Genomic DNA, 13413 nt, shown 5'->3' with positions numbered 1-13413 from the left:
TTTTCCAGAATATATTCAGATTTACCAGGAACTCTGCAAAGCCAAACACAAACAGGAAAGTAAACTTATATGGTAATTCAGAGGCAGCAGAAAGAAAATGAGATAAGGACAACATGGATTATTGTGTTCCAGTGCACTCTTTCAGAGCAAACCGGCCTCGTGTTAAGCTGCCCTGAGCTGAGACGGGGGTCCAGACGGCCAGCTGATGGGAGTGAAGCTCCACTGGGAAGGAGTGGAGACACGCACTTAGTCATGGACAGAGAGATTTACACAGATTACAAACAAGCGCACACAAGCCTGCACATACATCAGCAATGCACTAACTCACTAATACATGAGGATGCGTATGATACACAGGGGGGTTAGCACACATTTTGATTGATGGACACATGCATGCCTACTTAGGTGAAGACAGTGTTTACAAACAGAATATGTGTGGAGAGAAATGTTGGAGGATTAGCAGAGGAGAAGCTCTCACTCTCTCTGTCTTCGCCAGGTTTTCCCACATATTTAGCAAAAGCTTTATCATCACATTTCCTCTGAAGCATGTCTTATCAGTTACCAGGAAATAACCTTTACTCACCTGTTTTATTTTGAATATCAAACCAGCATAAGTCCATGTTATTTGCATTAAACTGTGTTTTTTTTGTCTCCTTCACACTGTCTCACCTGTGATCTGCTTCCGTCTCCATCTCATTGTCATCTGCGCTTCAGTCTGTCGGCATCTGATGTCTATCAGCTGACTGACCGCTCTGCAGTTGAGCTCTGATGACAAACTAGACTGAGATCTACAAATGAGTTTGTCTTTTGGGCTCAGTGTCAGACTGTCTCCTTAGTTATAATCTGTAGTAGATTGATATGGCTCATACTTTGTACACAGTCTGCAGTGTGTGCGATCAGACTTTGTTTTGTCTTTGTGTTTACCTGTTATAGTTTTTCTAAAACTCAGTCACAGCTGTGATCTCATTGGTCTGTTGGGTGCTATGTCTACACTAATTATCACCATGAAAACTATCATTTTAGGCCCCGAGATGTGTCATTAGAAGATTTTAAATGTATGTTTACAGAGTGCAGAGGAGTATAATGTTCTGTCAACACAATGACAGAACATTATATAACCTGTTCATTAAAATAACACATTTTTGTTGTGTAATTTGGGGGTTTAATTAGGTCTTAAACTGTTTCTCCTCTGTTTCACCTCCTCAGGTGTTGTGAGTGCAGTGCCTCCCTGTCTCACTGGTATTATGAAAAAGATGGACGGCTGTTCTGCAAGAAGGACTACTGGGCTAAATTCGGGGAGCTGTGTCACGGCTGCAACGACCCGATCACCACGGGTCTCATCATGGTAAGAGGATCCGCCAACTAACCGACCTCCCCGGCTCTTTGTGTGCTGATAAACCTCAAGTTACAGCTTGCAACAAGCAGGAGCACACCTGAGTCCATACATACGTTTACAGTCTGACCTGTTGTTGTGTGCGCCAACATACGTAGATGCACACGGGACGTGTGCCAGACCTGTAACTGACCACGATGCCTTTGGCTGCTTTGTCAGGTTGTCTTACAGACCACCAGTGAAAGTCAGAGCTGTTGTTTTGATACAGGAGCGGATCGTGTGCACAATACATGGTCACAGTGCCGGAAAGCAACAAAAGCCTTCTGTGCTACTGCATTATAGAAAAGACAAGATAAAAACATCTCAGGAGAGTAGTGTCTATTTGTTGATTAGAGATGGAACCACACAAAACTGATGCACATTATGGGTGAATGTAACAAAATGTGTCGTCTTTATAAGTCTTCCTGCCACCAGCACTGACATGATGCAATTTTCATTGCATTTTGTGCCAGTTTGATTACAGTTTGTGCTGATGGGATTTCTCACAGTGTAATTTTGGCCCCAAAAAAGGCCTTTACCTCTAGGCTATTTTTAGGACAGCTCACACACACACACACACACACATCTCCACGATGACACAGTCTGTGTTGTTTGTAAGGTCTTGTATGATTATGAACACAGTGCCTGAGTTGAAATAAGGCAGGGCATATGATTGACTAATAAATAAACATTGTGAGCAGCTGGACTCTCCTGTGTGTTTAACAGAGTTAGTCTGATGGAAGATTTTTGCATAAACTGGTATGTTTATGTAGACATGTGATTGGTTGGTCCAGGTTTTTGGTTGTTTCTGGTAATCCTTCCTGTGTTTACACTACTCACTGAATAAATTTGAATTTTCACCCTTGGCAGATGACAATGTGAACATGATGCCAGCTTTGGAAATGTGAGGGTGGTATTCTGGAAAAGTATAGCACCTGCCTACTTTGCATGAAAGAAACATGTCAGGGAAATTATCCAATTTAATTTGAATGATCTCAAAAAGTGCTTCAACTGTACATATTACGAACACTTAACTTTCATTGTAGGTGTTATTTTATTAAGATTGCAGGGAGTCGGGGGTTTCTCCCATTATTATCATTATTTTTTTATTATTAAAAAAATTATTAATTTATAAATTAAAAAAAAGAATCCATCTTTTGTTACAAAGTGTGTTACTCCTTTTGGCCTCAAAAACAATAATATTTAAACATATTTAAGTTGAACAGTATACTGTATACATATACGATTAGTATACAGTAGTATACTACACTTGTATATGTTGGTTTAAATTGCTCTGGGGTTCATTTTGGCATTGAGTTCTCTACCACATAGTTTTAGATATTTATTGTGTATTATTTCCATATATGTTATTTTCATTTTGTTATGATTTATTTTTGTCAGTTTAGCTGTAATTAAACATTAGTCGATGTGTGAAAAAGAAAAACCAGTTTCAAGTTCAATAAAAGCCAATTTTCTAATCCATGAATAATTGGTTTGAATAATCGCAATTATGATTTTTGCCATAATCGAGCAGCCCTAGTACAGGGTATATATTTTTGGCCTCCACCTCCACAACTTGATAGCAAACAGTTGTGTCTACCACAGCTGCTTGATGTGAGCGACCATTAGGTAAAAAATAAACTTGTCAAAATAAAACTGTCAAACTTTGAAAATTGTTTCATGATGTTCAATCAGATAACTGATCCGCTCATAAATAGTAGTGTTTTAATGGTACAGAATAAAACAGATGATATACATTTACAGCCAGGTACTGTGACAGTGTTGTTACATCACTTAATACATTTATTCATTCATTCATTCATATCTATACAAGATTTACAGAAATCACGAATCACGAGGGATGGTGTAGTCGGCCATGTTGGGAAGACCAGAAAGCACACAGCAGCTCAGATCACAGCGGCTGATGTCCATGTTGCAGGCCCGAGACCACTCATTCGTCTCACTGTCATAGTACTCAACCTTAGAGGTGGTGATGAAGCCATTGAAGCCCCCGACAACATAGAGCCGGTCCTCAACTACTTCGATGCCAAAGTTGCGGCGGCGGGTCTTCATGGAGGACACGTTGTGCCAGGTTTTGGTGTGAGGGTTGTAGACCTCAGCAGTCCTCAGATAGTCTGTTCTATTGAAGCCACCAACCTTTGGAGTCAAAGATGAGAAGAAGATGCATCACTTATCAATTCAATTGTCACATAAAAACTAGCTGCTTTAAACCGCTGATGAAAGCACATTTCTTTCATGCACTTACAGCATAAACATGGTTGTTATATGCAATGACTCCTAGTCCACTGCGCCGGCTGCTCATGGGAGAGATCCGGGTCCACTGGTTGGTCTCTGGGTTGTAGCACTCTGCTGTTTGCAGGCACTCATTCCTGTTAAATCCACCACATATGTAGATCTGAATACAAAAAGGGGGGTGGGGGGGCAATAAGAAATGGTCATTTTTGTTGGCTCAAACTGGCAGCAGTGTTTCGTAAACAGATCTTTCTGTTTTCTGGTATGTTCCATTGTGTTCCACCCACCTTGCCGTTGAGTGCTGTGCAGCTGGCGTTGCTCCTCTGCTCATGCATGGGTGCAATTTCAAGCCACTGGTTGGTTTCTGGCTGGTAGAACTCAGCACTGCCGAGAGGTGTGTGCTCATCAGAGCCTCCCATGGCGTAGATGCAACCGTTCAGCACAGTCATGCTTGCATAACGGCGGCGATAGTGCATCGGTGCCACCTCTTGCCATGTCTGTGTGCCCAGGTAAAACCTGCACACACTATCGGTGGCTTTGGACACCTGGTCAAAGCCACCAACACAGTAGACATACCCACCGAGGTAGGCTGCACCATGATACCTGCGACGAGGCTCAGAAGGGTTTGTTATGTTTATCCAGTGATTTGCACGGACGTCAAATGCCTCAATTACATTAGTTCGAACCCTGCTGCTCCTGCCTCCAATGGCCAATAGGATTGCAGAATGCAGGCGAGGCCGACCGAGGATTCTGTCTTTGCATTCGATGACCTCAGAGACCATGGCCTGGCACCTCAAGTTGTCCGTCACCAGCTTATTGGACAGCACATGACTCTGTATGTACTCTGTAGGCATCATGCTCAGCCTGACCTACAATAATACAGAGAAGAAAGAGGATATAACTTACATAACAGTCTGTGTCAGAATAAATAAAAATACATAAACAATCATGGTTCCTAATAAAGAACATCACAATAAATACAACAAGTAAAACAATAAAATAATGGTCAGTTATTTGAAATGCTATTAGCAACCTGAACAAAGGAGGTCTTCATTCTCTTTGTTCTACATCGTGGCAGTCAGTCAGGATGGACTGAGCCCTCTTTGAAGTCTTATCTTTAATATATTTTTTCATTCCTCTCATTACTCTCCTCCCTTCATCTGTCATAGTATCATTATCAGCTTATTGATTGTCATTAACCTGCACACAAAGCTTATGCAAATATCCAGCATTACATGTATATGTTCCTTATTAGTTTATGTACTTGTACTGATAATAATAAATGATTATAAATGCTTGTGCCAGCGCCCAGCTTTAACACGTGTTTCGTGTGTTCTGTTTGGTTCTGGACATGCGCATCAAGTAATGCAGGGAGGTGTTTTTACTAGGGATGTCCCGATCATGTTTTTTGGCCCTCGAGTCCAAGTCTGAGTCATTTGATTTTGAGTATCTGATCCTCAATGCACTCACAGCCGGTCAGTCTCTCTGTAGCTTTACGCAGCAGGTTCAGCTGCAGGCAGAGCAGAGAGACCCACAGCACTCTGGGTCCGACCGTGTGGAAAGCTGGGAAGGTCCCATGCTCACAGAGCGGGATGTAAATAGCATATTTCAATAGCAAAAATAAAATAAAAACACGGACATCAGTAACTTTAGCTTAACCTAGCGTAGTCATAGAGTTCAGTCTATCCTACTAGCATGTAATGAGCAATGGTGCATGCGTCTGTGTGTGTACACACATCGGACCTCTGTGCGCAGACAGCGGCGCAGAGAGAAATGGCATGCTGCCGTGCAAATAAGAAAAATAACATGACATAACATGACATAACATGTTCAGTTTGTTTAATAAAGGAACAAGGTGTAGACTTGTTCTATAGGAAAGTTCTTTTAATCAGAATCAGAATCAGAAATACTTTATTGATCCTCGGGGGGAAATTGTAAATGGCTTCTGTTATGATCTGGTGCTATATAGAAATTAAAAAGAAATAAAATTGACTTGACCTAATATAATGATGGGAAAACACTGAACTGATTCTTAAATATTTTGAATGTTGGATAAATAGGCTGTATTTTGTGCTCATCTGGTATTTCCAGAGTGTTAAAAGTAGAAAAAACCTCAACAATGTGAACCCGAACCAAAAACCATGACCTCAGAACCATGAAACGAACCGAACCCACAAATGCTTGGTAAGGTTTTGGAAAAGATGATGATTTGCATAAATTCTCCTAGTCACCCAGAAGACCAGCATGCACATGAGCACAATGCGTCACTCAGGTAGTCTGTGTTGCTTTCTATTATCACTCATAGATGATATTGCACCTTCTGGCCTGGCTGAGGTTGGCTTCAGTTACTGTCTTGAAATAGATTAACCTATAAAGTGAAAATTATAATGTATAATATAAAGTACCTTTGGCAAGAGAAGATCTGTGTATCCTTCTCGTTCCTGAGGTTCATGTGCGATCCACCGAATGATGGCCTCAAACACAGCTGCCTCCTGTCTCACATTGAGGTTGTCACTGCTGATGATGTCACTGACATCCTGGGCCGAGAGCTGCAGGAACTCTTCACCGAAAGCCACTTCCTCAAAGTGACTGAGGACATAGTTGAAAGCCTTGAGGTGCAGTTCAGGGGTGTGGTAGGTTTTTGTGAACTGCCAGATGCCGATGCAGTTGTCTGGGCAGAGCGTCTTTTCAAAAAAGTTGCAGCATATTTGCACCAGCTCCACTATATTGAGGTAATCAGCTGCCATGAAAAGCCTCCGTGCATTGGACTCTGTCACGTTAACAGAGCCGGTGTATGCAAACTCAATGATGAGCTCCATCATGTCTGAGGATATGTCAGGAATAATGTAGACTTTCTTGTCAGGGTCATACCAGCATGTGAAGAGAGCTCTGAAAGACACAGAAAAAGTTCCACAACATTATACACCACTTTGATGCATTTCAGTTTTTAAAACAGATACTAAAACTAGTCACTGAGTCACTGGTGGATTTATGGGTAACTTTATTCAACAGTCTAGTTAAAGGTCTAAATCTGATTGCTGTAACATTATCTAATTGACTTCTAAACTATACATCAAGTTTAAGTTTAAGACAAAATAAGTTTGAGCCTATAGCGGGAGAAATCTCTATTAGATGCTTTAATGTCAACATGTCAAACGTCCTATCATCCAAGTCCCACCTGGGGCCAGCAGATTAACACACACTTTTCACCGGTTGTTTTTGTCATGTTCAAACATTAAGGACTGCCGCTGCGTTCTTTATGAGGTCAGGCTGACAACATTTTCCCCAGCAGTTGACTAGTCATCACAACAATATCAGCAAACACACTGAAACACTGTGAGCTATAAAAACAAGACTGCAGTGAATAATCTCCAACACTCACATCATAAACTACAACAAATCCTTGTTTTTGCCTCCCTATGTAAAGGTTACTAACACATTCATTTAAAATTGAGATAATCAGTTCACCTGAAGTAAGTGTACTTCGCCAAGATGACTTTGTGGATGGGAAAGTCAACCTCCTCCACTCTGATGACAGCATCGCAGAGCAGCCCCTGCTCACGGAGATCTGTGTACACGTTCATGTTGACTTTGCAGACTTTATATTTTCTCTGTGTTTGTTGCCTGTCTCCTCTCAGTATGTAACAGAAGTTCAAAGACACACTCGAATGGAACTCTTGTCATCAAAGCACTTCACATCACCATAGAGACATGTAAACATGTTTACATTTAAAAACTATGCTGAGCCAAAAAACGTACAGAATAATAATAATAATAATTATAAGATTTGCAATTATTATTGATGGTTTGCAGGAATGTCCTGAATGAGCTGAATCTTTTGATGTTTGAATGGTTTGAATCGGCCCATGCATTCTGAAGATATGCTGAGCCAACCGAAGACATGGAAAATGTTTAATATCTTTAATATTATAATGTTTGCAGTTATTATTGACGGTTTCCAGGAATGTCCTGAATGAGCTGAATCTTTTGATGTTTGAATGGTTTGAATCGGCCCATGCATTCTGAAGATATGCTGAGCCAAAAAACGTACAGAATAATAATAAATATCTTTAATATTATCATATTTGCAACCAGGAATGTCCTGAATGAGCTGAAGTAGTTCACTGAATTGTATCATTTTAGACCAATGTGGCAATTTAGAGTCAAAAATATGTAAGTGCATATTTATTTAAAATGCCACAAATGAATGTATTACAGTGTTTCTAAACCAAGGTCAGCTCACATCTGAGCCACACCCAGAAAGACAGAGGCGCCTCCTCCTGTCCTGCACAGTCACTCTGACACTTGTAGATGCAGATTAGCACGGAAGTGCAAACCTATTTTTAAAATTAACTGATGCCATTGCAGCTGTTGTCACACTGAGTGAAAATATTTTGAGCTCTATGATGCAGCGATGAGTCAGAGTCTGCAGGGAGAAGTGTTGATAAGGAAAGAGCTGTGTTTGCATTTCATGAGATTTCATCACCCGTGAGAGAGAAGGCTCTCCAGCAATAGTTTTCTAATTACTTAAGGAATTCTCTTTTTTTAGTCAGTATCCACAGCTGTCCTGTGGATGGGGCCATTGTTCTGATGGATATTGTTTCTTAGACTCTAATACAGCATGCTGACAGCTTCATCTGCAGCTTCTGCTCCTGTCAGCACCTTCATCCTTGAGTAAACTGTAGATAATTCAGCTGGAGGAGGTCTCTCAGTTATTTACTACCTATGCTGCTTTACTCAGATTGATTCATGTGCTTAACAGGGAGCCAAATGATAAAATAGGATTTTCTTTCCTTGCACCTGACCATCACTCCACCTATTCTTCTCGATGAATCTGCACTATTCTCAGTCAGTCTGCAAGCAGGTGATGGGAGCTGGGCCAGACATCGACCTCAACCTGTAAGAGGGCCAGACAGATTTGGCTTACTTTTACTCCTATTGACTTTTTATGCCTTAGTCATCTGTTGTCCAACCTCTCTTTCTAATGATGGAGTGATGATCATCTCTGGGCTGGGCCTGTGACAAAACATTTGTCAATCCAAAACCAGCTTAAGAGTTCTCTGCTGATACAGAACCACTGACCTCTTCCAGCACCTGGAGGCTGGATTATTAACACCAGCTGGACTTACCAGGCCTGGTCAGAATGAGTTGTGTATTTGGCTCAGATGATTTTGTTGGCATGACTTACATCATGTTGGGGACTTTTATTTAGTTTTAGGTGTCACTTTCAAAGCTATATTTCTCTAAAATGATTTTCCCATGTGTTTCCCATTTTACCATGTGGTCCGTTGTCATTGTCAGTTTCACTTTGTCACATCTGTTTTAATCTCTATGCATTGTTAATGATATTATACTGTATTGAGTGCCAAGTTATGATTGTATGAATAGTTGGTAATTTTGAGAATCATACCATACCAGTGGAAAGTCCCAAATTTACAGTTTTCACCTCCCACTGGTGTGATGAAGCTGTGTTAGTGGCAATCTGCCAGTTGTTTCTGGTGATTGTTTTTCCTCGAAGACACGTGTAATAATAAGTATTGGGAAATACACAGGAGTCATTTGTGTTCAGATTGTGAGGGTGTGCTGTGAAATAAATTGGTCTGTCGGAGAAACTGTGTAAAAACTGAGGAGTTGTCTTTCCTCTAGCCTCCAGCGTGTTGCTTGAGGACACTTCAGCTGGATGTCTGCTGACTCCCCCGGGTTTTATGTTGTTTTCTAAATATTTCAACTAGAGATCATCGCTTGACAATAACCTTCAGTTAATACACTTGTTGTTTCCTCTTCCCAGCGTGGAAACAGTGACGCCAACAGCAGCCTCTGTAGACTAAAATACCCCCCTGTGGCTAAGCTGTGGGCTTTTTTACAGTTTCACTTCTGATGGTTTGACTGAACTCAACTTTTGCTTTTGGTAAGAAACCTCTAGAGTCAGTCACTAAACCAGCTTGTCTGGACTTCATGATCTGATAAAACGCTCTGGTTTAAAGTGATATACTTATAGGCAGGTACAATCTGCTAGTAGCTTTTTATCATGAGGACTTCGATAGACACATTGAGAGACAGATCTGCAGCACCAATACATAGAAGTTTTCCTTTTTCATATTTTGATCTGAACTTTCTTAAAATTTATGATAATCTCATGTTTCATTATAAACTGGATGAAGAATGTGTTATTTCCTAATCTAAATATACTCACAGTCTGGTCTTGAACTCCATATGCTTGCAACATAATGACACCTACTGTTCATGGTAATGGGAAACAAACAGCTGCCTAGAATTTAAAGAGAAAAAAAAACATTTTCAAACATTGCAATTTTCGCAACATTTATTGAGGTGAGGATAAACTCACAACTTCTGTAACTAAGGATGTATTTATTCTGAACAAAAGCCCGAACTCAAGCTGACTGAAGTGTTTTCATCCTTCTCGTAACACAGAGTTCCTAAAGTACACTAATAATAATAATATCTATCCAGGTTTACAACAGTTTTGACCAGAACATTGTCAGCTGCTGGTCGTATCATCGGCTGGTTAACTGTCTTCTGCAGCGTGCTGACCAGTTTCTGATACAGCTTCCATACGCGGCCAGAGTAACTCAATCATGTTCTGCCCAGAAGAGCTCTGTAGTCTGTCTCCACCACTTTAACATTAGACCCAGCAGGCAGTGAGGAGAGTGCAACTGACAGTCTATTAATATCAGTACGCTCAGACGGTCTTCCAGCCCTGGCTGGAAGCAAGGGCAGGGAGTGACACTTGTCGGCATGCAAGGAACGTTTGGGAGCTGCGAGTATAACATGACTACACACATACAGTACAGCACATGTAAAGGACTATGTCTTTGGAAAGTGGGGCTTTTCTTTAATTTCATGCGGGTAAACTCAGTCAGTGATTACTTTGGGACAAGAATGAACTATTGTTACACTATTGCCTGTTTATTTAACAACTTACATCATTCTATAGGTTGTCACAGACAAGCATTTACATGGTAATATATAATATATGAAAACATAAAGAGTTTGATTTTGACTGATGGTCAGGAAAACAGTTTCCTTTGTAGTCTCTTTGGTCTTAATTGGAGATTACAATTTTCTTACACACAAATCAACAGAACGCTAATATGCCTTTGTTTTAGTTTTAGGGTAACGACAACAACAGCAAAAAACACACAAACACAGCACTAACACAGTAGCTGATGAATAACACAATAATATTGTTTCTTCACTGCTGATTTTTAGTTGTTTCGAAATGAACTTGCAGGAATGGGAGCAGCATGGGAGGAGAGGCATTTACTGAAGACACCAGGAGGCTGGGGGGTGGGTGTGTGTGGTTGATGCAGCCAGTGCGTGTGCAAGAGTAGGCGGGGCAAAAGAGGAAACGATGAGGTCATAGCAAAAGTGAGAGAGGAAGGCAGGGTGGGAGGGGGAGAGCGAGGAGGAGTGACATTGATTCAGAGATGAGCTCAGCTGCAAAGGCGTGGGCCGGTCTCCCTCTGTCTCTCCTCCCTCCCCTCCTCTGTAGCTTTCTCTCTCTGCCCGGCTTGGCCGCTGCCAGTGTTTTGTTGTGACAGCGGGGGAATTGCCTGCCTCAGTAGAATGAACTAGAAGAGCGAGGAGAGACGCCGGCTCTCGCTGACATGGTGGGAGACTTGTTTTTCTGGAGCTTCTGCTGTCTCAGGCTGTGGAAACGGGACAAGAAGGTGAGGCTGCTCTCTGCTGCCGGATTTCTAGGTGTCTCGTGTGTGATATGCAATATTAATGAGCCGGGCAGGTCTCAAGGTTGGTTAGAGATGGTTTGCCAGGTTGCTCCTGCAGAGACTCTATCCTCTGTCTCTAATTTTAAAAGTGGATGTGAAGCTTGATGGTGTGTTTTCAGTGTCCTTTTAAAGTGGGTCAGTTGATGGCTTTGTAATTACAGAGCTGCTCCTCTCTTTCTGCACGCCGCTCTTTTCTCCTGTCATGAAAAACTGATGAGCCATGACATGTCTGCTATTTTAAGAGAGCATTCTTTCTGAAATAGAAGTTAAAAGATTCAACGTGTGAGTGCATTCAAAGAGGCAGGCTGCACTGTAAACAGTTTCCTGATTTCACCACAGTGGGATGTGGGACTTGCCATAGAGGAGGAACCGGGCTGAATGCAGTAACAACATTTCTAAAGCAGAGGCCTGTGTATACTGTGGTACTGTACTGAAGGGGGTTTCCATTCAGAGAGCATCAATGTGGCCCACTGTCTTCTCTCTCTCTCTCTCTCTGGCTCTCACTGTAATTGTGTTTGCCTAAATGATGTCTACTGTAGCTTTAAAGAGGGTTTTCTGGCAGGCAGGATCATTTCTTCTTCTTCTAGCTTCTTTGCAGGATTGTGCAACATCCTCATCGTACTTTGTGTATTTAAGCTTCAGAAATTCCCTTTGACACATTTTTGGTGTTTCACCCAGTTGTAGCTCTGTGTGAGGAGTATCAGGTACCAAATGCAGATGTTGTTTGAACTATTTCTTCAAAACATCCTAATGAGGTCATTTTTTTAAACAGCTACAAATGTGTTGATTCTTCATGCTCACATACATGTGTGTTTAGACGAATGAAGGTGGCTTCATAGCATAACTTCATTACATCAAACATGAGGTTAAGCAGAGCCAGATTTTTTATTTATGGAGGCCATTTGGAAGCATGATCAGTAGTGTTGATATGAGGTCATCATTCCACATTTGTATGGAGGGGAGTGAAGTCAAAAGAGGAGTGAAGGGGTGTACAGGGAAATGGTCCAGACTCAGCTGTGATGATAAGGTGCATATAACTTCAGACGTGTTATAGATGAGATGGATGAGATTATGAATCACTGCAGACGCACAGAATGAGTCTGATGGTGTTATCTCTTGTATGTGGAGCCATGAACAGTTTCCCATTAACACACTGTCTGAGGAGTAAATGATCACTGAATGAATAAGGAAACATACAGTAAGTTAAATGACTGAATTATTTTCCCATGCAACACTCCATTTTTCTTACTTTGTTCATAACAGCCTGTATTATAAAAAATATTGTGTCTATGACCTGAGCAGGCTTTGTATTGGATATTGGCATACACAGCCCCTTATTCATTATGAAATGTATGAAAATGTCAAATGTGAGGGAAATGTCATGAGGAAAAGGTTATGCAGCCAAAAAAGAAACACGATTCACTTTGAAACATTCAAAATATGAAGAACTAAAGGAAGACATTAGAGATTCTTTATATGTGTTTTTAATTACATAGATAGTGACTTCCCCCCTCAGTTTCCAGCTCTGTATTTCTGCCATAACAATGTTAACATGTTGTGATTAGCCAGGCCTCAAGAAACTGACACAGCACCATCATGTTTTTTTACCCGTTTAGTGTTGCTGAGAGCATTAGGTGGTCATAAATTCCTCAGAACACCCTACAGGGGTCCATTCAAATTCCATAGCCCACTTAAGATCATACATATAAATCACTGCAAACAAAGGTTAAGGACCACAATGTGTCAAGCTTTTAGTTTCTGTGGCTGTTTTCTGTTAGAAGTAACCAGATAATGCATTTCTTAACTCTTTTAACAAGAAAAAGAGCTTTTATCTCCTAAATATTGAACGCTTTACTCTGTTTTTGAATTCGAGGCGACTGTGTGTCCCAGAGTAGCTGAACATTGACCTGGTTACTGCTGGACCCTGTGGACCCTCTTCCTCGAGGGAGACATGTGCACACAGTTTGGATTGTTGTCACTAGAAGAGACCTCGAGGTTACATGACCAGCCAACACACAGTCACACACTGATGAGTGTGAT

At 41.2% G+C, this 13413-nt stretch overlaps 1 protein-coding gene across 3 annotated transcripts in view; it reads left to right on the top strand.

Annotated features, from left to right (window-relative positions):
• limk1a (LIM domain kinase 1a) overlaps positions 1-13413 on the top strand; it is a 38444-nt gene that overhangs the window by 14210 nt on the left and 10821 nt on the right. For 2 of the 3 annotated variants that reach the window (XM_028419846.1, XM_028419847.1), the window contains one exon: positions 1207-1345. In XM_028419846.1, coding sequence (XP_028275647.1) covers positions 1207-1345 — 139 coding nt within the window. Of the gene's footprint in view, positions 1-1206; positions 1346-11135; positions 11317-13413 lie in introns of those variants that run through there. The other variant, XM_028419848.1, reaches the window with a different exon arrangement.

Source organism: Parambassis ranga, chromosome 13, assembly GCF_900634625.1.
Source record: "Parambassis ranga chromosome 13, fParRan2.1, whole genome shotgun sequence".
In the NCBI taxonomy this organism is placed as follows: domain Eukaryota; kingdom Metazoa; phylum Chordata; class Actinopteri; family Ambassidae; genus Parambassis; species Parambassis ranga.
This window is presented reverse-complemented; position numbering and strand designations above follow the sequence as displayed.